The following is a 22,125-nucleotide window of genomic DNA, read 5'->3' as shown; positions in this document are numbered from 1 at the left end:
GCTGTTTCCTCGGACTGGGAGGGGGTCCCAGCACTAAATGTCCTAGAAATGTCCCATTATAATTGAGGTATTGCATATGATATTTGACTGAAATGCTTGTATTGTAATATTTTATGTTCTAATGATAAAACTTTATCACTGTATAATAAAGTGGTTTTCAGTTGTATAGCCTAACAATAAATGTAAATATGTTATTGGATTGTCATATTTTGAGTTTTGATATTTGGGATATGATCTTTTGGCTACTTTTGGGCTATTTTTGATGTTCCATCATTGGGCTAATTTTGTTGCACAGACCTGGCAACTATGCCACCCTTGACCGTGTTGATGGTGGAAAAATTAGTTGATTAGTGTCCATTCAAGTCAAAGCTAGTGACGGTATTGTAAAGGTGTCAAAATGTTATTTAGAATATTAATAGCTTTAGACAGATTTTTTGCGTTTTACCACCATTGGCAATGAGCACACCAAAGTAAACCTTTTCTAGTGGAAATTTCTTTCATCGAAACCTGGAATCTTTTCTCATCGTTTCAGAAAAGTGAATGAATTTCGATCGCTAACATTGATCAGTGTCTTTATTTCACTAGTGTTTGTTCAAAGCTTTTAAATAATTAGGGCTATGGTCTATACGGCCCCTCCTAAACCAAAGGATGATGGACACTCATAAGTGCACTTCTCCTGTTTCGCTACCACTATTATGAGGCAGAGAGATCGTATTTTATTATGTCTTAAGCTCAAATGGATAGCCTACCGGACAACTTTAAATCTGGTTTCCGACTTCATCTCAGATAATGAATGATAAAAACAAATAAGGCTAGAGGTCATAGATCTCATTGCTGCGTGCTGTTAGCCAAAATTATATTCTAAATTTTCATATAACTGAGCTCCCCCCCTCTCTCTCTGTCCCTCTCTCCTTCTCCTATTTATGGGTCATTGACAAATAAAGCTTCAAAATGTGTTTTTTTTTTCTTTTCAAAACTGATGTAATGCATGAGTCATGAACAATGTGTTTAAGTTTCAGTTGTTAAATAACATTTTTGACTGTTTTTTTATGTCAGGCGGTACATGGAATTAACTCACATCCTCAAAAATTTGAGTGTAACATGCAAAACTGTCCTATGAGCTGAACTCTGCAGGACAGCTGCCCTCCAGGACCGATCCCTGATCTATAAGACATATTTTTAGTGTTTCTATAATATACTGTAATTTGAAAATCTAATATCCATGTGTAAAAAATCTGTTTTTCATAAAAAGTACAATATTTGTGTAACAGGGTGGTTCAGATGTAATGGAAAGAATGAGGTGGGAACCAGCGAACATTCAACACTTTAATAATAAAATAAAACAAATACAAAAACAAAAGGATCCGCCAGCAGCCCCTCACGGACAACTGCTGGCTACACAAAAGAGAAATAAAACAACATAAAATCAGGCCTGTTCCTCTCTCGATCTTCAGGGTCGCCGCTTCTCTGTGAGAGATGCGAGACCAGTGCGTCTCACAGGTGTTATTTATTATCACTCACGCCACCGGCCTCGCGCCGTTCTCTCACGTCCCTCGGCCTCGTCCTGCTTGCCACATACCCCATCGCCCCTGGCAGGTCGGGGTGTCCACCCGAGACTGCGCACTACTCATTTTCTTTGATTTGTATCATTAGATACATCTGATTATTCTATTAAATTGAAGCCGAATACTTACATTTAAAAGTGTAATCTGGCAATTTCATCTCCGGCCTGCAATGAATTCTGGGGTTGGCAAGGCTGCGAAGGATCCTTCTGATGTATCCTGCATTCACGAGAAAAGAAGGATGCATTTGCAGGCTGCATATTGAAGGAGCCTTTGAAGGACCTTTGAACTGGGATGGCCTCTGTTGCGCTGCAGTGACGCAATCAACTATACTTTCTGCTTTAAACAGGTCTCGGTGCGTCCTTCAAAGGCTGCGTCGGCCGAGCACTTTGGAGGATGCGGCCTTCAAAGGATGCAGCCCCTGAATTATGCAGATATAGATGATGGAGGTGGAGAACCAGGCGGAGCTGAAGAGCCAATGAGACCGATGGATCAGGATACCAAGGCGGAGCTGGAGGGACGAGGGAGCAAGGTGGAGCCGTAAGGACGATGGTCCCAAGTGGAGCTGAGAGAGGGAGACAAGTCGACTACCTGAGGTGGAGTGATGGGCTCGGCAGCTGGAGGTGTAACCAGGGAATCTTCATGAAACGGCTTCTTCATGACAATGCAGACATTCAGGAGACACAAACTCCACCTGATCTTGTCAGACATTCAGGAGACACAAACTCCACCTGATCTTGTCAGACATTCAGGAGACACAAACTCCACCTGGTCTAGTCAGTCATTCAGGAGACACAAACTCCACCTGATCTCGTCTGACGTTCAGGAGAACATTCTTGCACAACATTCCTGTCCAAAAATTTAGTCCTTACCCAATGCATACCCCAAAACATAACCCTACCCATAACTTTTCCCTAAAATCAGAGGGAAATAATAAGTGAATAACACTGATGTTGAAGCACCTTACCCTGGTTCTAAGCCTAAACTTGACATAAACTGTAAACTTGTCCCTCAAATCTGATTGGTTGATCTGAAAGTTGTTCCAGGATCAACAAAGATGTTGATCCAGGAACATGTGGTACTTGGTGAAATCACGTTCACTGTAGGGGTAGCTAGTGTGCTTATCGTGCTTTGATATTCGTAACTAGCTGCCTCATTATGACAGGCTTATAAAACCCTTAGTAAAGGAAAGAAAACCTGTTCCGTCGTGATAAGGCACCTTGCCTCTAATTAATATCTGTTTCCTCATTCTGTTTTGGCCATTCATTGCAAAGATAATTCAGTGAGCATTAAGGTTTAAAAGGTAGGCTACTTTCAGTGAAAAAAATGCAAGGCTTTAGTTGCCTTTACTTCCTGAACCAATGAGAGCTAAATTGTTACATCAGTTACATTGAGTTATTTAGTAACATCACACATGCTGTCGCCTTTCTTTCGTTTCATTGCTTTGAACACGGTACAGGAACAACTCAAGCACATAATATAGTGCATTACAAAGTTAAAGATATTTATACCATAATTACAAAATAATAATGAAGGGCAAAGGCAGGGTAAACAAACAAGCAAACAAATAAAAAAAGAAAATACGAAGAGGGTACAATCATTTAAACAACAAATAATTAATAAATTACGTGGAGAAGAAATCTCACTGTTTTTTTTGTTATCAGTGATTCTGTTGTTCATATTTTTAATTTCTTACTTCTTTTTTGATTCTGCCGTTTTATTAATATTGAATACTAGATACACAGCAAGAGAGTTTAAAATAACTAAATAATTAAATAATATATAGACAGTATTTTCAAAGTTTCAATTTTCAGTTACCTTTAACTCTTTATCAAAAACAGTTGTATATATAGATTTTTTGTTATCAATACATTTAAAAGAGTAAATAAACAAAGAATTCGATCTTAAACTCCCCATGAAATCAAAATTGAATTGAAGTTTTTGGGCTTTTAGTATGAATATGTTAGTGTTATGTTAGTGCTCAAAAACAAAGACAAAATTCGCATTTAAAAGATATTAGCATCCAAAACTTGCAGTCTCTCAATATGGATCAATGATTTTGATGACATCACTCTGCTTCAGCTTCTCATCAGATTTTCTGTCCAATCAAATGCTCTCTAGAATCTGAAGCTCCGCCCCCAAATAGAAGCTGCGGCTGAAGTCGGTCACTTGTTCACACATTTACTATTTTCTACATAGTGAATGGCACATCAGGGGTGCCGCTAAGGGGGGGAAAGTTAGGACGATTCTAAGGGCCCACACACTTTTGGGGCCCCCAGAGATCGATTTTATTAATGGAATGGGTGGGGTAGGGGGCCCAACCTCATATTCTTTCATAGGACCCAACATTTCTAGCCGCGCCCCTGTGGCACATAGTGGGGTATAGTGAACCATTCAGACAGTGTAAATATGCTTTCTATCGGGGCGAAGGAAGTCTGGTTTCACGTTAGTGTCACGCGAACCGGCGCAGGTCCAGTCCAGAGACACGATACACAGAGCGGATCATGTGACCGAATCCCGCAGACCAGAAAACGTATTGGACCCATTTGAATTCTGCACATAATGTTGTATATTAAAGCGATATGGAGGACATTAGGAGGAGAGGAAACTGCGGCTTTACCGAGCTCAATGGCTCTGTCTGAGCTGTGATATAAACGCTATTAACGCTATTGGCTGTTCGATATGCCCCGCCCTGTCTTCTTGTTTCAGTCGAAATTACGTCAACACATTGAATAATGCTGTATGTTTCAAGGCACTTCTGTGGGTTTTTAAAACATCTGCTGCATCCAAGATCACATACTTCCCTATAGCAGGTTTAAAACAGTATGTGACAAAAGAAGTATATCTGAATTCCCAGTAGGCTACTCATAAAAGAGTAGGCAAAAACAAAAAGTCCCTGGATGACCTTCTTCCAGCGAGAGGACACTTTACTATCCCATGAGGCCACAGGAGAGGATTGTGAATGACCCTGAAGCATGTAAATCACTAGTAGATCACATGATAATGACCACATGGTGAATGTAGTACTGTGTTTATTCCAGATTAGATTCATAGCCTATAGCCTACAACATACTTTTTTAGCGGTCATGGATTAATTACATATTCAAAATAAGTATCTACTCAAGAGAGTATGCGATTTCAGATGCAGCCAAGGTTTAGAATTGCATATTTTGCTTTTATGTAGGCCTATATGGAATTTACTAAATACAATCATTAGATTCACCATTAGTGATGCATTTTTACTCAAAATAAATAAAAACATCTTTGCAAGTTATATCGACATGATGTCCAGATTTATGTTGAAAAATAATTAATCCTTCTAAAAGTTTTTTTTTTTTTTAAAGATGCAGCATTAGGCTATATTTTATCACATCTATAGCCTAGCCTACAAAATGAGCGACTTTCATTGATATCGGAAAATGTTGATGAAATGTAGGCTATTATACAGACAAATATGTGTATGAAGAATTTTTAAATGTAATTCTCGAATTTTGTTAGATACACAAAAACGTAAACTTTCCCCCATGTAATCTGAGAGAAACAAGCATCCATACGGATCTTTCATTATATAACACACGGTTCCGCGGGAGCTCGCCGCGGCCGGTGACGTCACAGACCGGGGTTTCTCTCTCTCTCTCTGTGCTCGAGAGCGCGTCATGGCGGAGAGAGACCGGCTTGTGTAGGATTTACAGCTGAAATATGCCTGCTATCCCGTCTGTTTCCCGGCTTATGGAATACACTAAAACTATTTAGCAGTTGATCCCAAGGCACTCTTGGCCGTGGAGGGGAAACCCAGAAACTCATCTCTCAGAGTAAAGTGTGTAAGAGTGTTTTTGTGGAGTTCTCAAGCGACAGCGGCAATCATCAGAAAGAGTCCGCGAGCAGCGCGCACACAGGCGGGCAGGTAACGCATCAAAACACCTTCAATATGACCTCACTTGTGTGCAGAACGTAATGGACGTAGACGAGAAACCGGTCGTGGTCCGGTATTCACCGGTAAATGCCCGTTTACTGCTCGGGATGCTGTGTTTGGGTGTTTTAAAGGCTAATGAAAACAAACCGAGCGGCGGATCAACAGAAACGCAGTGCGGGAATCAACAACAGCATGATGATCAGACAATATTACGCTGAAAACACCTCTATTTCAGTGCGAAGATCTGATCGTGAGACAAAACCCACGAGTTCAGTATCGCAACTGCTTGTTTTAAGGGCTAAAGACAAGCCAGCTGATTTTCTGAGCAGAATGTCCCATAAAATCAAACTCAAGTTGAACGAGGCTGCTCGTTTAGCTTAGCACGCGTAAGAATAGCTGGCTAAACAAACAAATAATGTTTAACTGAGAAAGATACGCTCTAAACGTGTTCTGGAGATTGTTATATTATTGTTCTTATTAATATTAGGTGTACACTGTATTCCAATAGCTTGCCTGGGTTAGCGACCGGTAGCTAAACCGCTAACACGCGCTTCTCGTTTAGCTTTAGCATGCTAAGCTAAGTTAGCTTTGCTACAACAGAAAGAGACTGATGAAAGATTTGAAATGTAGCGCCAATCCATGGCGACAAGTGGGGCAAACGACCAAAACATAGTCCCAAAATATGGATTTGTGATGTGAAACTTCTTATTAAGACTGTATAAACTTCATGACAACTGATATTTGTAAATGGCCTTGAACATAAAGGTGACCCAACAGTAATGCGCGACTGTGCCCGAGCATGGGGCTGCTTCAGGGGGCCGTATAGCGCAGGATAGTCCGCGGCTTTTTAGGCCTGAACCTTGGAGGCCTCTGCGGTCAACATCACACTCAGCACTTTCATTCATTAGGCAGTTCTTAGGATGTTGCTTTACTTAAAATAGAAACTTCTGTACGAGTCGTCTGTGGATTTTGCGTGTGGTTTATCACTAAAGTACGCATATTAACGATAAAAACAAAGTTCAGTGTTTTGAAGAGAGGAAGTAGAGAGGTAACCCTCTCTAAGAAGCAGTTGGTGTTATTGTTTGTTCCAGCAATATCATGACTACAATACCGAGGAATAAATAAATGCTGCACATTATATGCAAACAAATGTTGGGAGTTTTCTACATTCCTGCTACAGTGGTTATACTAGCAAGACTAATATTATACTAAGACGTTTCTATTTGTTACACTGTTTAACGTTTCTGAAAACTAGCTGTTAAATAGTTTCACCAGCAGAATTTTGTCCATCTCAGATTCTCAGACTGCTTCAGACTTGTCAGTAATGTTTACAGTCAAACATAAGTTAAGTCACTTTGACATGAACCTGTCATTTGTTTGAGCTTCTGTTGTAACTACAACTTTACTTTGTTCAGGTGAGCTGCTCTGAAGTGGCGCACGCACTGTACGGATCTCATCAGGGATTCATCTTTAATATTTGATTGAGATGGATGCACGCAGTGAGGATGAAAGTGTCAGCAACAGCAGCGGAGAGTCCAGGTAATCACAATACACGCCCTGTAAATGAAAATTGTCATTTGCTCGCATTCCCATTTTATTTTCTACAGTTAAAGAGTTTATTCATAATGTCCAGCTTCAGAAAAGACAGACTCTTGCAGTGAAGACCGCTTTATTGATTATTTGAGCCATTTACGTTTGATGTACAGCAGCAGCTAATCATCTGTTGTAGACGCTGTGTTTGACTGCAGACTTTCACATCAGAGCATTTCAACATCCTACTTGCTCAAACTGTTCATTCACACATAGCATCAAAATGAACCATTACATGTAACTGATTCCAAAAAGTACCATGGGTTGATTGGCATGCCAGACTACTTCAGTTATCAGTTATGCTTATGTTCCTCCACTCTTTCTCAATTAATAAACAACACCTGGTTCTCCAGACTTGTGCTTGTCAGTCATCCATGATTTCAGTTCTTTTAATCTGGAGTCAATGTTTTTCCTACTTCTGAAATTTGATAAAGGCTTAAATTATTACTGAATAACGAAGCTGCTCGTCTTATGAGATGACAATTTCCTGCCTGCATGATAAAAGTGCTGTTACTGTAAATAACATTTTAAAAGTAACATCAACATGACAGAAATTTCAGCATAGCTTTTGTAAAAAATATTTAGCAAAGTATTTACAAAAGTACCTAGTCCTCATTTCACCAGTAAACTACTTAAACCTGTTTTATTTTGCTGGATAATTAAAAATATTAATACTATTTACTAATGTAGATATTATTGACGTGCCGATATGTTTAATTGTACAAAAACCATAAAAGTTTGGAACGTGAGGAGGAATAAATTAGACATTTCTAATTTTGGGTGAAATTATGAATCCTAGTAATATTTTTCATGCCATGCATTTTTTATGATTAGACAATATGATATCACTTAATCTGCTCACACTTATTTATAGATAATAGTAATTAATTTAATAGTTAATAATCATGCAAAGCATAATGTGTATTGGAGGAATGAACTCATGTACACGTGTGTTTGTGTCTCAGTAATTCAGACGATGAGTCTGGGTCAGGATCGGGTTCTGGCTCGGGCTCGAGTTCAAGCAGTAGCAGTTCTAGCAGTAGCCAATCAGGGAGCAGTGACTCAGGAAGTGGCTCAGATTCTGCAAGCCAATCAGACTCGGACTCCGAGAAATCCAAGGAAAAGAACGATCAAGGCAACAAAATCAGCGGTGGAGCAGCGGTAAGCGTCATAAATCTTGTGTGAAGTTGTCAATGCTGATCAGATGCCTTAAAGTCCATGCAAAATCAAAATACTTGGGCGGATTAAAAATATACAGATTTCTTGATTTTATTCAATTCTCATTTTGTAGAGCTGATATCGATTCTTAAGGTGATGATACACAGGGCAACTTTTTGAGCAATGTTGCTGGGCAATCTTGCCGAGCGAATGTTGCTTGGGCACTTTCCCATTTAAAATGGGCAATACATTTATATCTGGATTATTTAGATTGGTCGTGGGCCCTGTGTCTCACCTGGTTGCCTGTTGATGGCAACATTGCCTAGCAATATTCCTCAAAAAGTTGACCTGTGTATCATCACCTTTAAATCCCAATAATCCATAATTTCATTGTATATTGTTTTCAGTTGATAAATAAACGGCTTTGTAGCGCACCTTTTATCCAAGTTCAGTTCAAGCGAAGCACACATGAACTGATCGGCGCTTTCATTTAACTACTAGTTACAACACAAAATAAAGATGAAAGAACATCAAAGGCATTTTGCTAAATATATACACTATATTGCATATTCATTATATATTTAATTAACCTGTTCTGCAATATTTTATGTATGAATAGCCTAAATCCATGTTTTTATGACAGCCACCATTTAAATGTTTATATTTCAAAATACGAGTAGAAACCTAATTATGGCATTAAAAATGTATAATAGCACTATTATTATAAAAACTTCCATGTTTAATTTAATTGTGAGTAGCTTAAAAATCTAATTTAACCTTTAATATTACTGTGATGTACCAACTGTGATTCCCCATATAGTTTACAGCATTAGTTGAGTTTTTTTTCCTCAAGAAAGTTTGCCATGTACTGTACCTGATGGGCCCCAATCAGCTGATATCGAATTCAATCAAATTTAAATCTAAGTATCTGTCAAAGTATCTGAATAATGTTTGGTCCCAAATGTTAATCAATTTCACTGGTAGTCCACTGTATGACGAATTTTGGGGTATAATATGTCAAAGTTTACTTTATTTTCCTATCCTCACTTATATAAATTAACTATAGTATCCTGCACCCAATAGAAAAAAAAATTATTCTGGTGTCTGAATAATTTTCGGTTTGACTACATTTTTGCAATCTACTTAAGTGTACTTTAAAATGAACATTCTCAATATTGCCCTATCATTCACAGCATTTGCATTTAGAGCATGTGTGATTCTTTAAAATGTTGCCACTGTACAGGGTTTTGGAACAGAACCTTACACACGTTTGACACTATCCCTGTTGTTTCACCTTGCTGTAGTTTTGGAAGTCCAACCCCAGCATCCTGACAGTGCAACGGTCCGCCATGATCCGGAAGCAGCAGCTCCAGCAACAGCAGCAGAACCAGCAGCAGAGCTCCTCAAACACCGGCTCAGACGAGGTACTGCATACTGACCTCCTCAAAATCATCACGCTTCTCCAAATCCCTCTCGTTTCTCACTTTTTCTTCTCTCATTACTGCAGGACTCTTCCAGTAGTGATGATTCAGATGATGACTCCAAGAGCAGGAGTAAAGGGTGAGTCGATGGAAGCCGTCTGTGTTAGTAAACATGAGGTTACAGTAGGGCTGGACGAATTTGGCTAAAATCATAATTGCGATTAATCGAACAAGTTACCTCGATTACGATTATTGAACGATTATTCAAAAGAAATTCTTTCTCATGTGTCACTGGCAAGGCTTATACTGTAAATATGTTCACGGTTATTTTTTTTAAATGAAAAAATGCATAATCCTATCTTTGATTCTAAAATAAGGAAACGCACAGATAGCTTTTAATGCTTACTTATTAAATTACTTACTTATGTTTCTTTGGTACAAGCGGCTCCTGTTGCTGAGTTGACTCAGTGTTTGACTGAGTTCCCTTTCACACAGAGATTCCGGAAAATACACGGATAAAGTGGCCCGGGATTTGACCTGGGTTCGTTTGACTTTGGTTCATTCACACTGCCAGTGATTTTCCGGAATCAAGAGAGTGCGTTCACACAGACACACATAACTCGCAAAGACACATGACATGTCCCAGCGGCATCTATAGTTTGCTTATGAGCTGCGATTTCTCTCGAGAAACCACGCTTGTGCATTTTTTTCACTGATTCGATCATAAACTAGCGCATTACGAACCGTTTCACGCTGGCAAACGATCCCGGCTTAGCGCCATCATTACGACACGGCATTCATTATGGCTTTTGTTCACACAGCGCGCGTTCCGGGACTGAACACGGCAATGTTAAATATGTCCCCAACCTGGCATCAATCCCGGGTCGTGTTTGCGTTCACACAGAAGGTGTTTGTTCTGGCAATTTCCCGGGATCAACGCGCTGTGTGAAAGGGGCTCATGTTGCTTCAATGTCGCAGACTGGACGGGGCGGAGTTACGTGACTACACACGCGCTAATATGTTTTAAGGGGAAAGTACATTAACACACAGTGGGCGGAAATATTAATAGGATTAAAAAACCGAAATAACCGACATGGTAAAATTACGTCGGTTATAGGCTCTGAATTTCGGTTTCGATTATTTTTCGATTAATCATCCAGCCCTAGGTTACCGCCTCACTCTGCATTTGGCTAACATTTACACTAGGGATGGGCATGATTAATCGACGATCGATTATTGATCATTAAGAATTTCGTCGATCACGTTAATTTGTTATCGATTATCATTAAACTAATGCTGCTGCGTTGCGTAGTGTGAGTGGAAAGTGAACGTGTTCCCCGGGCTGGTTGGTCAAGTTAGCGCGGAGGTACCTGTGCATCCCGGCAACGTCAGTCCCCTCAGAGCGGGTGTTTTCAGCGGCTGGACTGAAGCCTTGTTTACACTCGACGCGTCCGCACGAGCGCGAAGGTGAGCGCGGCAAAAATGACGTCATTGCGGTATTCGGTGTTTCACAGGCGAGCGCGTCGAGTATAAACGCCTCGTCTGTTTGGTGAGGCGCGCGCGCAGTCTGTGGAGACTCGCGCTGCAGAGCCAGGTGAAAGTGTAAACGAGGCTTGACGGTCAGGTTGCGGTCGCGTCTGACCTCAGATCATGTCATCAACATGCTTATCTTTCTCAACAAAAATCAGTAGACTGGTGTAGAAGTTGTATGTGAGTTACTAGTTATTTTTTATGAGGCTTTAAGTAGCCTAGCCGAATTTATTGTTACAGTAGGTAGGCTAATCTCTCTCACCCTCTTTCTCGACTCCGTTCTTGGATAGTTTTGAGTTACATTTTGACAAAACCTGTCAGATCTAAGTATTATTATGTTTTTGGTTAAGTTATTGTTTAACATGATTTTTTTATTATTTATTATGTTGGAACAAACGAAGGTCTCTGTTTAAGAACGCCAACTCGCAGCTGCAGGTTCCGTTGCTTCCGAGCACCGCAGCGCATATATATCTTCAAGTCTAGCCTAACCGAACGTCCAGTTTTACTGCCACAAGTTGATCATCTTGTAATAAAGATCCAATCGAGGAAAAACGCGCTGTATTTTTGTATTTTCATTGCATTTTTAATTTATTAAAAGTATATAATATAAAAATAAATAATGAATTTGAATATAAAAATATTAATGATTAATCGCTAGTCGATCGTTAATTCTCCCGACGATCGACTAAGAAAATTTAATCGAATGCCCATCCCTAATTTACACGGGTGTTGTGTGTGTGTAGGTCTGGATCGGACTCGGGATCGGGTTCAGGAAGTGGCTCATCAGACTCTTCAGCAGAGGAGGAAAGGCACAGTGACGAGTCGGTGTCTGACTATGAGCCCAGTCATAAAGTCAAGAGCAGAAAACCTTCAAACAAGTACAGTTTTCACCTTGATCTTGGTTTACTTTTGCTGTTTTATGTAGTGAGAAATCCTGTTTTCTGTGGATGCTTTAACAAAACTTCAACATTTGTTGCGTGCCTGCCATCCAATAATTAAGTTTTGTTATTTTGAAATGAAATGATGAGAGCATTTTTATTTTGAGGAATATAGTGACGTATAACAAACGCAATAAAGAAGCATTTGATTCGATCTTTACAACAAGGTAAATTCACCTTACTTTAACAACATAAAGCAATCAATTGCTCTAAACAGAGTAGGAAGAAGTCAGACTTACTTAGTCCCACCCCGGCCTGTTACAATTAAAAAGAAAAACAAAGGCTTCCTTAGTTGTTAACGTTGTCATAACTCTCAATTACATATTTCTATATATACATGAAAAAACACAAACATATCTTAATTACACACCATATATTACCGGAGGTAACAATTATAATAATACCAACAATGGTAATCAGAATACCTTCAAGGTAAGATAACACAGCCTATGAATACATCACCAGACGGTTAAGCCCCGCCCTCCTTGTACTGTGACAAGACCTTCTGTTTATAGAGTGCTTTAAACTGGTGAATGCTTTGACGTTGTTTGTGTATGAGCCCCAAACTATTCCATAGTTTAACCCCGCATACAGACACACAGAAATTCCTCCTGTTGGTTTTGACTGTTGGTATTGAAAAGTTCCCATAACTTCTCAAACTGTACAACTGCTCTCTCTGTGTGAATAACTTTTGTATGTTAGCAGGTAATAGGTTGTGAAATGCTTTAAATAAGAACTGTGGCATGTTGAATTTAACAAGGTCCTGTATTTTTAATTACTTTGATTTGAGAAAAGGTGGATTTGTTTGTTCAAGATATTCAGCCTTGTGTATGTTACGTATAGCCCTTTTTTGTAAGAAAAGGAGTTGACTATTGAGTTATTATAATTATTTCCCCATACTTCAACACATCAAGTTAAGTACGAAAGAATCAGGAAACAATACAGGGTATGGATTGTCTGGTAATCAAGGACATGTTTGGCTTTATTTATTATTGCAAGGCTTTTGGAGACTTTGGTTTTTATGTGTTTGATGTGAGGTTTCCAAATTTTCCAAGTCAAATTTTTATTTTAGAGACCTTTTCAATTTGTTCAAAATAACATCTATCTCAATCGTCTTTTTCCGGTTTTGTTTTATAATTACCAAATAATATGGCTTTAGTTTTGTTTATTTAGTTTTAAGTTTAAAGATAATTTATTGCTATACATCCATTTTTTTATATTCCTTAGTCGAATGTTCCTTCCTTGAAAATTGAGGAAGCAATGAAATTGGTCTATAATTGGTAAAATTATGTTTATTTCCATTTTTTGAATGGAAATTTTTGAATTTTAAAAAATTTAAATTGAAAAATTAAATTTTTTGAATTTCATTTTCATATTAAACAGTCTCTTCTTTCAAATTCTGTTGCCGATGTACAGTAATACGATGTCACAAATAATGAACATGCACAGTATTGTTATCAGGGGCACTTCAAATTAAAATAAAAAATGGAAGTGAGAAATTCATTTTAGCGCAACACTAAAATTCATTAAATGAACTCTAATATTAATAAAGTTATACAAAAAAACCCCCAGGTGCATCCTGAATTCTTGGTTTCGGCCCAGAATTTTCATTTTGTTGCTGCACTAATTTTATCTGTGGTATTTTTTTAAGTCATCCACTGTTTGGTGTCTTTTAAAGTGAAAATGAACCCTTTCTGTTAATACCTTCTGTAATATAACAACACCTTTGTGCTGATTCTCACAAAAATTTGTCTCAGCCTCATTTTGACACTGCACCATGTATAATAAGATTCATAATTCCAGTTACTACCTGCTGAATTTTGATTGGTTATCTCTCTCACCAAAGAGCATGGATGTCAAATTTCATGAATGACTGTTATAGTTTTAGAGTCATAATGGCTTGGTTTTATTCATTGGAAAAAAATCTCTGAACAGATGTATTTTTTTATTTGGTCAACATATAAAGCCTTGTGACTTGTGGCATGTCAAAATAATTTTGATTTTTGATTTTTCAAAGGTATAAGCCAATTAAATTTTTGGACGAGGCCCATAAGTAATTTATTTTAACACCAACCGAACCCACTTTAATTTAGTGTCTTTAGGCATATTGAGGGTGTTATTTGAAAGATATGAGCAAATATATTTTTGTGAGTTCACTTACACATTTCTTTAAAAAATAATTTTAGGCCAAATTTAATTTTGTTGAATGATGCAAGAGGGCACTATAACAAATGTTGACCTCAAAATACATGTATCCACAACTTCCACGGGATCCATGCTTCCAACCTTCGTTATTTTGTTCATGCTCTTTCACATATGCCTGGATCCTAATGATTGGTGCTTATGGCTATTTTATTGTTGAATTCTCTTTCAAGCAAACACTCTTTAACTGAACAGATCTCTGTTCATCTCTCAGGGCCACTGCCAGGAATGGGAGAAATAACAAAGCTCCGAAGAAGAAGCCCTCGCGCTCCTCCTCAGATGAAGACGACGATTATAAGAAAGCCCTGGCGGGGCCTCGGCGGCAGGCCACGGTCAACGTGAGCTACAAAGAAGATGAGGAACTGAAGACTGATTCTGATGACCTGGTGGAGGTGTGTGGAGAGGACGTGCCGCCACCAGAGGAGGACGAGTTTGAGACACTGGAGAGAGTCATGGAAATGAGGATAGGTCGGAAAGGAGGTAAGAACAATGGTCCCGAGAATTGAAATGATGTACTAGGGCTGTGCGATATAGCAAAAAAGGTCACAATATAATATTTCATATTGTTAAGTATCGATAATTATTGACCTTTTATATAACCTTTTTTTTAAAACACATTATTAAGGCAAACAACAAATTATATTAGTTTTAGCAGTCAAAAATAAAATGTAAACAAAAATTTCTTTGTCTCATTAAGATAAAGTGTTAAAGAAACTCTTGAACTTAAATAAAATGTTTATTTAATGTTGATGATCTGTGGACTTAAAGCCTATAACTAGTTCATTCATGGCACAAAGTTTCTCCTGGTTTCCACGTCAGCGCTGCTTGATCCTTTAATACCGGAGAAATTTGAATGCTTCTCACTAGATCTCGCAGTGATGTTATTACTTCAGTGGCGAATTCAAAAGCTTTCTTTACTGGATCTCTTGGCGTTGTGTAGAAACAGTGTCGCTTGATCAAGATCAGCTTGCGCTGCACTGACATTGATGGTCCAAACTGATAAACGGTCCGTGAAGCACAAAATGAGTAGTGCAGTGTCGTATTACGTTTGCCATTTGATGTTGGGCAATGCTGTGGTGGTCGCGCCAGTGCACGTATTTTAATGAAAATATTGAGCGCTATATCGAACATTATTTATATCATTACCGACAATGGTTTACCGTCAATAAATACCGATACTGTTTTATTGCCTAGCCCTATTCTGTACAAAAGTGTTCAGTTTGTTTGTGTATCCGCACAGGTTTCAGTGGGCAGGAATAGTTAGTCATCGCAGGTTCAGTGTTTCTCTCGGCACAAGTGAAAACATGACAACTAGAGGTGTAACAATATATCGTGTCACAATATATCGCAATACAAAAATGCAACAATATGTATCGTGGATGGTGACTATGTATATATTGTGTGGCCTGATAATGCCAAATGTCTGTTACCAATAAAAAATGGCCTATATTTTATGGCCTATATTTTAAATACAGTGGTCAACATTTGAAGTGGATCTAAACATTTCATCAAAGTTATACATGATATTTGAACAATACTGTTCCTGTCTTAGAACAACTTTTTTTGATCCCCTTTAAATGTTGACTACTGTATATCTAGTCAGTGACGGAGTCCAAGCATATTCGTCTGAAATAATGTTGTATTTTCAGCTTCAGAATCATCAATATTGTTATTCTGGTGTCTCTATTGTCCTGTGCTTTGGGTTTCCGGCACCAAGTCCAAGCCTATTCATTTACGCAAACAATGTAATACCAAATTTAGCATTTTAATCAACAGAAAAATTATTTTTTGTTAACCTTTTACCGTAGATCTTGCAGTATCACAATAATATTGTGTTGGGAGTTCAGTATCGTGATATGTATCGAATCGTGACATATTGTATCGTTACACCCCTAATGATAACACAATCAGCTCAGGAGGAAAGTTTAGAAGGAACTTTTTATAGTGACAACAATACTTTTGTTGAATGTTGTCTTGTTCCTTAACAGCAACGGGTGCCGTAACCACAGTGTATGCCGTAGAGGCAGATGGAGACCCCAACGCCAACTTCGACCCAAACAGACAGCCAGGAGAGGTGCAATACTTGATGAAATGGAAGAACTGGTCCCACATTCACAACACCTGGGAGACAGAGGAGACGCTCAAACAACAGAATGTCAAGGGCATGAAGAAACTGGACAACTTCAAGAAAAAAGAACAGGAGAAGAAGAAATGGTATGAATGCTTACCGAAACCTCTTTTCCTGTAGAGTAACGTGGCTTTAGATGTTCATTTTGTTCTCTTGCACTGCCGTCCACAGGCTCAAAGCGGCCTCGCCTGAAGATGTGGAGTACTTAAACTGCCAGCAGGAACTCATGGATGACTTGCATTCTCAGTATCAAATCGTGGAAAGAATCATTGGTAAGAGGACGCTGTCCCCATTTTCATTATTTTGATTAATTGTTCTGACTCACGAGTCAAGTCACCTTTATTTATATAGCGCTTTTTAAAATACAGATTGTTTCAAAGCAGCTTTACCATAATAAATGGAAAATAATGCAACAAAGTTTGTTTCTAGATGAAAATAGCGTCATAGTCCAGCTTAAGTAAGTTCTGTGATGGTTCATTTCTGTTGTATATAGCCACTCTGGAGAACACAGTGATGTCATCATCCAGTTCAGTTCTCATATACAGGTGAAACTCGAAAAATTTGAATATCGTGCAACAGTTCATGTATTTCAGTAGTTCAAATTAAAAGGTGAAACTAGGGCTGGGCGATAAAACGATAATTATCGCGATATAATTTTTCTCGATAAATGTTCGATAATGTTTATGCGCCAAAAGTGGAACGAAACTCATTTGAGCCACGCGGACCATTTATCCGCTTGTCTCAAAGTCCAAACGGCAGCGCAGCGCGAGCTCACTAGAGCAGACGCGTTTACTCTGATCGGCCTCGATTAGAGCTGCACGATTATGACAAAAAAATTATAATTGCCGATTATTCCCTTGAAATTGTAATTGCGATTATTAATTACGATTATTACAATTTACATTGAATATATATAGGCATATTATAATACATGTTTACACAAAAATTGTTAACATACACAAGTACTTTTCCCCTTTACTTAACATACACATAAATTGTAAGAATGACTCATATTAAAGACTAGAAAAACATTAGGACTATTCTAAAGCAATTAAATAGCAGTCCCAAACTAGTTTTTGTTAATACAATGTTGATATGAGCCACCACAGTCATTTAATAATATAAAAAATAACACAAAATGAAAATAAAGTGGCATTTTTGAAAGGACAGTTACCATGGTATATACACAATACTAACAAGAACTGTTAATGAAACAGCTCCTGGTGAATAGAATGAAAATCATACCTGCATGCAAATCCTCCTCAGCTAACACGTGATTTATTGGTATTTTACTTTTATTCCGTGACTTAATAATTTGCATTGTATCGACGTTCCATGCACGTAGTTTCTTTTGCACTTTATACAGTGAAGCGATACACAGCGCGCGCCGCCGCATTTGCGAGTGCAATTGAAGAGTGCGCGCTTCGAGCACAGTATAACGGCTGACAGGACAGTGAAGTCCGTTTTTCTGAGGTGAAAGACTTTTTATTTCAGCGTACACTTACGTCACTGCCTGGTATGTCATATTGTGCTGGGTTTTCTGAAGTAGTCGTGATTCGCCTCTCATAACATAATTGTGCTCTAAACACACACACGCAGAGTGGACTTTCTTTTGTAATCGCAGCTTTGAACGATTACGTAATCGTGGCATCCGTAATCGCAATTAGAAATTCGATTAATTGTGCAGCCCTAGCCTCGATCCCGAGATCCAGCGAGAAGCGCTTGAATTCAGCGAAGAACACAAATGTCTCAGTGATTTAAATCAGTTTAAAGGCAGATGAAACAGCGCTGACAAACAGGAGAAACACTGTGCGCAACGATACAGTCAGAATATGAAGTGATACTGAATCAATTTACCATGGGTTTTCTGTAATCTTAGCCTAGTAATATTAACTGCACCATGGAATTGTATTATATTATTAATGTAGACAATGTATTAAAGGGCTAATGTATTAATGTATTTAGGCTACTGTTTTTAATAAATACCATAGAAACCATAAAGTTACATTTTGCCATGATAGTGAGGTTCTATAGGCTATGCCTGGTTTTATCTGTGGTTATCGTGATCTAAATGCATGATACTGGATGACCAATGGTTAATTTTAATAAAACTCAAACAGTCAGAATATTTTTATATTTTTTTTAACAGATGTTACTGTTTGTTTTAATGAACATAAATTTAACATGGTAGTATTAGCTTGAGTTAGGATGCAGATTTACTGTCAACTCACTGTCAAATATGCATTTTGAGACAAAACATGTAATATTAATAGTGCAGCCTGCACTGCAAACTGTGCTGAAGATACGTGCCATCAAGTCAGGCAACACAAACCCGTTTCAAGACTTGAAACAATATCCCCTATTAGCACATGCAGAAACTAAGAAATATATTTTTCTATTCAGATATTTATTTTAAGGAAAAATGACAAATGTTTGAATGTTCTACCTCACATTTGTGAAATGTTCACCTGTTGGGCAAGTGTTTGTCATATGTTCTGACAATAAAGAGTAGTTTAAAACCACAATTAACGCTCTGTTTTCTACAACTTTCACTTAGGAGCAAATGTCTGCCTTTAAACTTGAAAGAAATAAAGATTTGACATTTATCGTGATAATTATCGATATCGACTAATATAAAAAAATTATCGTGATAATTTATTTTGCCCATATCGCCCAGCCCTAGGTGAAACTAATATATGTAGTATGTATATAGTATATATACTAAGTGACAATAAAGACTACTACTACTACTACTAACTATATACATATGCATGATTATACTTTTCAGAGGGCCGACATTTCGAGTTTCACCTGTAATGGTGTCAATGCAGGCAGATCAATAATATTGTTGAATATTAAGTGTCCCCAACAAAGAAAGCCAATGTCGACAGTCAAAACTCCATCAGGTGACAGAATGGAGAAAAGTAACGAGTGTTTATTTACTTTCATTGTTGCTTGAATCTTGCAGGACACTCGAATCAAAAGTCTGCTGCAGGTTATCCCGATTACCTTTGTAAATGGCAGGGGCTGCCGTACTCGGAGTGCAGTTGGGAAGACGGTGCTCTTATTTCTAGAAAGTTTCAAAAGTGCATAGATGAATACATGTGCCGAAACCAGAGCAAAACCATCCCCTTCAGAGACTGCAAGGTAACCGCAGTCAACACTGTGAACGCTCATCTGAGAAAGTCAATGAAACCGGGAGCTCTCCAACCAGTTGCCTGTTTGGTTTCTTTCAGGTTTTAAAACAGAGACCACGGTTTGTGCCCATGAAGAAGCAGCCTCTCTACATCGGTGGAGATGGCCTAGAGCTGCGGGACTATCAGCTGGACAGTCTAAACTGGATGGCCCATTCTTGGTGCAAGTATGCTAGTTTTGTTCATTCCTAGTAGACATAACCCCGGATTCAATTACTTTTCTTAATCACTTCTACTCGTCTGCTTTACCACTTCTACTCTTCTGCTTTCCCAGAGGAAACAGTTGTATCCTGGCAGATGAGATGGGTCTGGGAAAAACCATCCAGACCATCAGCTTCCTCAATTACATGTTCAACGATCACCAGCTTTACGGGCCCTTTCTTCTGGTGGTGCCTCTGTCGACCCTCACGTCCTGGCAGAGGGAGATCCAGCTCTGGGCTCCTCAGATGAATGTTGTGGTGTACCTGGGAGACATCAACAGCAGAAACATGGTATAATGTTAAAAAATGCAAGAGAGTGAGCAGATCCTAGATTTCTTGCACACAAGAAGTGTAACTCAAAGCTGAAGATTTTTCTGTCTTCTTTAGATCCGGACACATGAATGGATGCATCCGCAGACCAAGCGACTGAAGTTAAATATTCTGCTTACTACATATGAAATTCTGCTGAAGGATAAGGTACAGCTCGAGTCAAAGGACTAATTTACACTTTCACAATGAAATCTATATTTTGCATTAACTATTACACTAGTCCAAAACTAAGAAACTCGTCCAAAACTAAGAAACTCAAGAAAACATTGTGTATGTGCAATTCATTTGAAATACCCGATCTGTTGTTCCAATAGTCACATGATCCAGTACTGAATGATGCTAAGAAATAGGGCTTATATTTGTGACGTACTTGTAAAACAAAACATAGGAATATTTATTAAAAACGGTTGAATAAGTGTTTAATACAGTACTTTTACTGTTCTCAATTTTTTTTAAATACATTTCGTTACATTTATGCTTTGCCTGAAATTTAAAGGCTTTATTCCCCCCCCCCAATATATTAACAGATATGTTAAATGTTCACACAGAGATACTGTGCTAGGAAGGTTGCCAATAAATATAGAATTTTTTTAAAAAAAAATTTTTAAGTTACCGGGCTTGTGCTTTTCATCAGTAGGTGTCTATTATTAGGGCCCTACGATTTCTGTGTTCACGGAATCGCTGAATTGGCAAATTAACGCGGAATCTAGTGTTAATACGGAATTTCGGGGAACTTTACATATTTAGAATGAAATTATGTTTTTGTGTGGGAGAAGAACTATGTCTGGGGAAAATGCAGACCGGGGGAAGCAAATCTGGGCGACAAAACCCCTCCCGTCATTACAGCTGCTTCTCCCCCTTCAAAACAATGAAAGCATTGTGGCGTAATAATCTGTTTGGTTGTACAATGTATTACCTGAATGAAATGATATCGAATGTAGCGTCCTGTGGAATCATTCATTCACAGACAGCAGACGAAGATGTTCAACTAATAAAGATCTTCATCGCTGGCAAACATATGATAGATTTGCAGATTTGCTTTCACTAGACTGTAATGTAGATCCACGGCCACTTCATCCAACGCTCTTGATGTTCTTAAATATTCCTGTTACGACTCCAAGTCGAATGTGAATTGAAAGCGCTTCAGTGATTCAGTGCGTGCAGGAAACTGAACAGATCATTCAAACTGATTCGCGAACTGATTTAGACAGATCAGCCAACTTGTTTGATGAAGTCTTTGAACAGAATCGACTCAAAAGAGTGATTCATTTGTAAATTGAGCATCGCTCATCATGCCCATAAAAAAGATACAGCGCGCTTGGAATAAACTACGCATTTAACAACATGTTTGCATTAAAATAAAGTGCGCCATTTGCATCCCTGCATATAACAAGAATTGGGCCATGCAAATTACGAGAGTTTCAAGGGAGAAATAACAAAACGGGAAGGGGGCGGGAGATGGATGTGAAATTCGGGAGACTCCCGGGGAATACGGGAGACTCCCGGGGAATACAGGAGTGTTGACAGGTATTCAGTAAATGTGATATTTGTTACCTCAACACATTTAAGGTCATTCCTGTTTTATTTGTGTACATTTTAATCATCAACATTAAAAGCACACTTTTTTTACGACTAAAATAACTGTAAAGGGTTAAAAAAAAACGGAATTCCCCAAAATTAAAATGCACAAATTAAAACGGAAAAAATCGAATTTGGGAAAAAAAATAAAACGGATTTTATAGGGCCCTACATTATCATTTCATTAAATTTAACTTTTAAAAATATTAACAGAAAACACTAATCTGAAAGAATTTGTTTTGAGTGGTAACATCATCTAATATGATGTGAAATATAATAACACAATATATCGCGGACGATACCCAGTCCTTTTCTTTAATGACATGTGACTTATGACATGCGTTACCTTTGTAAATGAAAAGTATGGTGTATTTTAGCAGA

General features: G+C 38.3%; 1 protein-coding gene across 2 annotated transcripts in view; it reads left to right on the top strand.

Moving 5' to 3' along the window:
* Nucleotides 1–5,155: 5,155 nt before the first annotated feature.
* chd1 (chromodomain helicase DNA binding protein 1) overlaps nucleotides 5,156–22,125 on the top strand; it is a 39,217-nt gene continuing 22,247 nt past the window's right edge. For both annotated transcript variants that reach the window (XM_077243339.1, XM_077243340.1), the window contains exons 1-13: nucleotides 5,156–5,466; nucleotides 6,891–7,014; nucleotides 8,031–8,226; nucleotides 9,528–9,647; nucleotides 9,731–9,783; nucleotides 11,918–12,052; nucleotides 14,529–14,794; nucleotides 16,303–16,528; nucleotides 16,614–16,714; nucleotides 19,411–19,589; nucleotides 19,679–19,803; nucleotides 19,911–20,127; nucleotides 20,224–20,313. In XM_077243339.1, the coding sequence (XP_077099454.1) occupies nucleotides 6,962–7,014; nucleotides 8,031–8,226; nucleotides 9,528–9,647; nucleotides 9,731–9,783; nucleotides 11,918–12,052; nucleotides 14,529–14,794; nucleotides 16,303–16,528; nucleotides 16,614–16,714; nucleotides 19,411–19,589; nucleotides 19,679–19,803; nucleotides 19,911–20,127; nucleotides 20,224–20,313 (1,761 nt within the window). In that variant the 5' untranslated portion in view covers nucleotides 5,156–5,466; nucleotides 6,891–6,961. The remainder of the gene's footprint in view (nucleotides 5,467–6,890; nucleotides 7,015–8,030; nucleotides 8,227–9,527; nucleotides 9,648–9,730; nucleotides 9,784–11,917; nucleotides 12,053–14,528; nucleotides 14,795–16,302; nucleotides 16,529–16,613; nucleotides 16,715–19,410; nucleotides 19,590–19,678; nucleotides 19,804–19,910; nucleotides 20,128–20,223; nucleotides 20,314–22,125) is intronic.

The sequence above is a fragment of the Siphateles boraxobius genome, unplaced genomic scaffold (genome assembly GCF_051911475.1).
Source record: "Siphateles boraxobius isolate OS27281-9 unplaced genomic scaffold, OSU_SipBor_1 25, whole genome shotgun sequence".
Lineage (NCBI taxonomy): Eukaryota > Metazoa > Chordata > Actinopteri > Cypriniformes > Leuciscidae > Siphateles > Siphateles boraxobius.
Note: the sequence above shows the minus strand (reverse complement) of the source record. Positions and strands in the feature narration are given on the sequence as shown.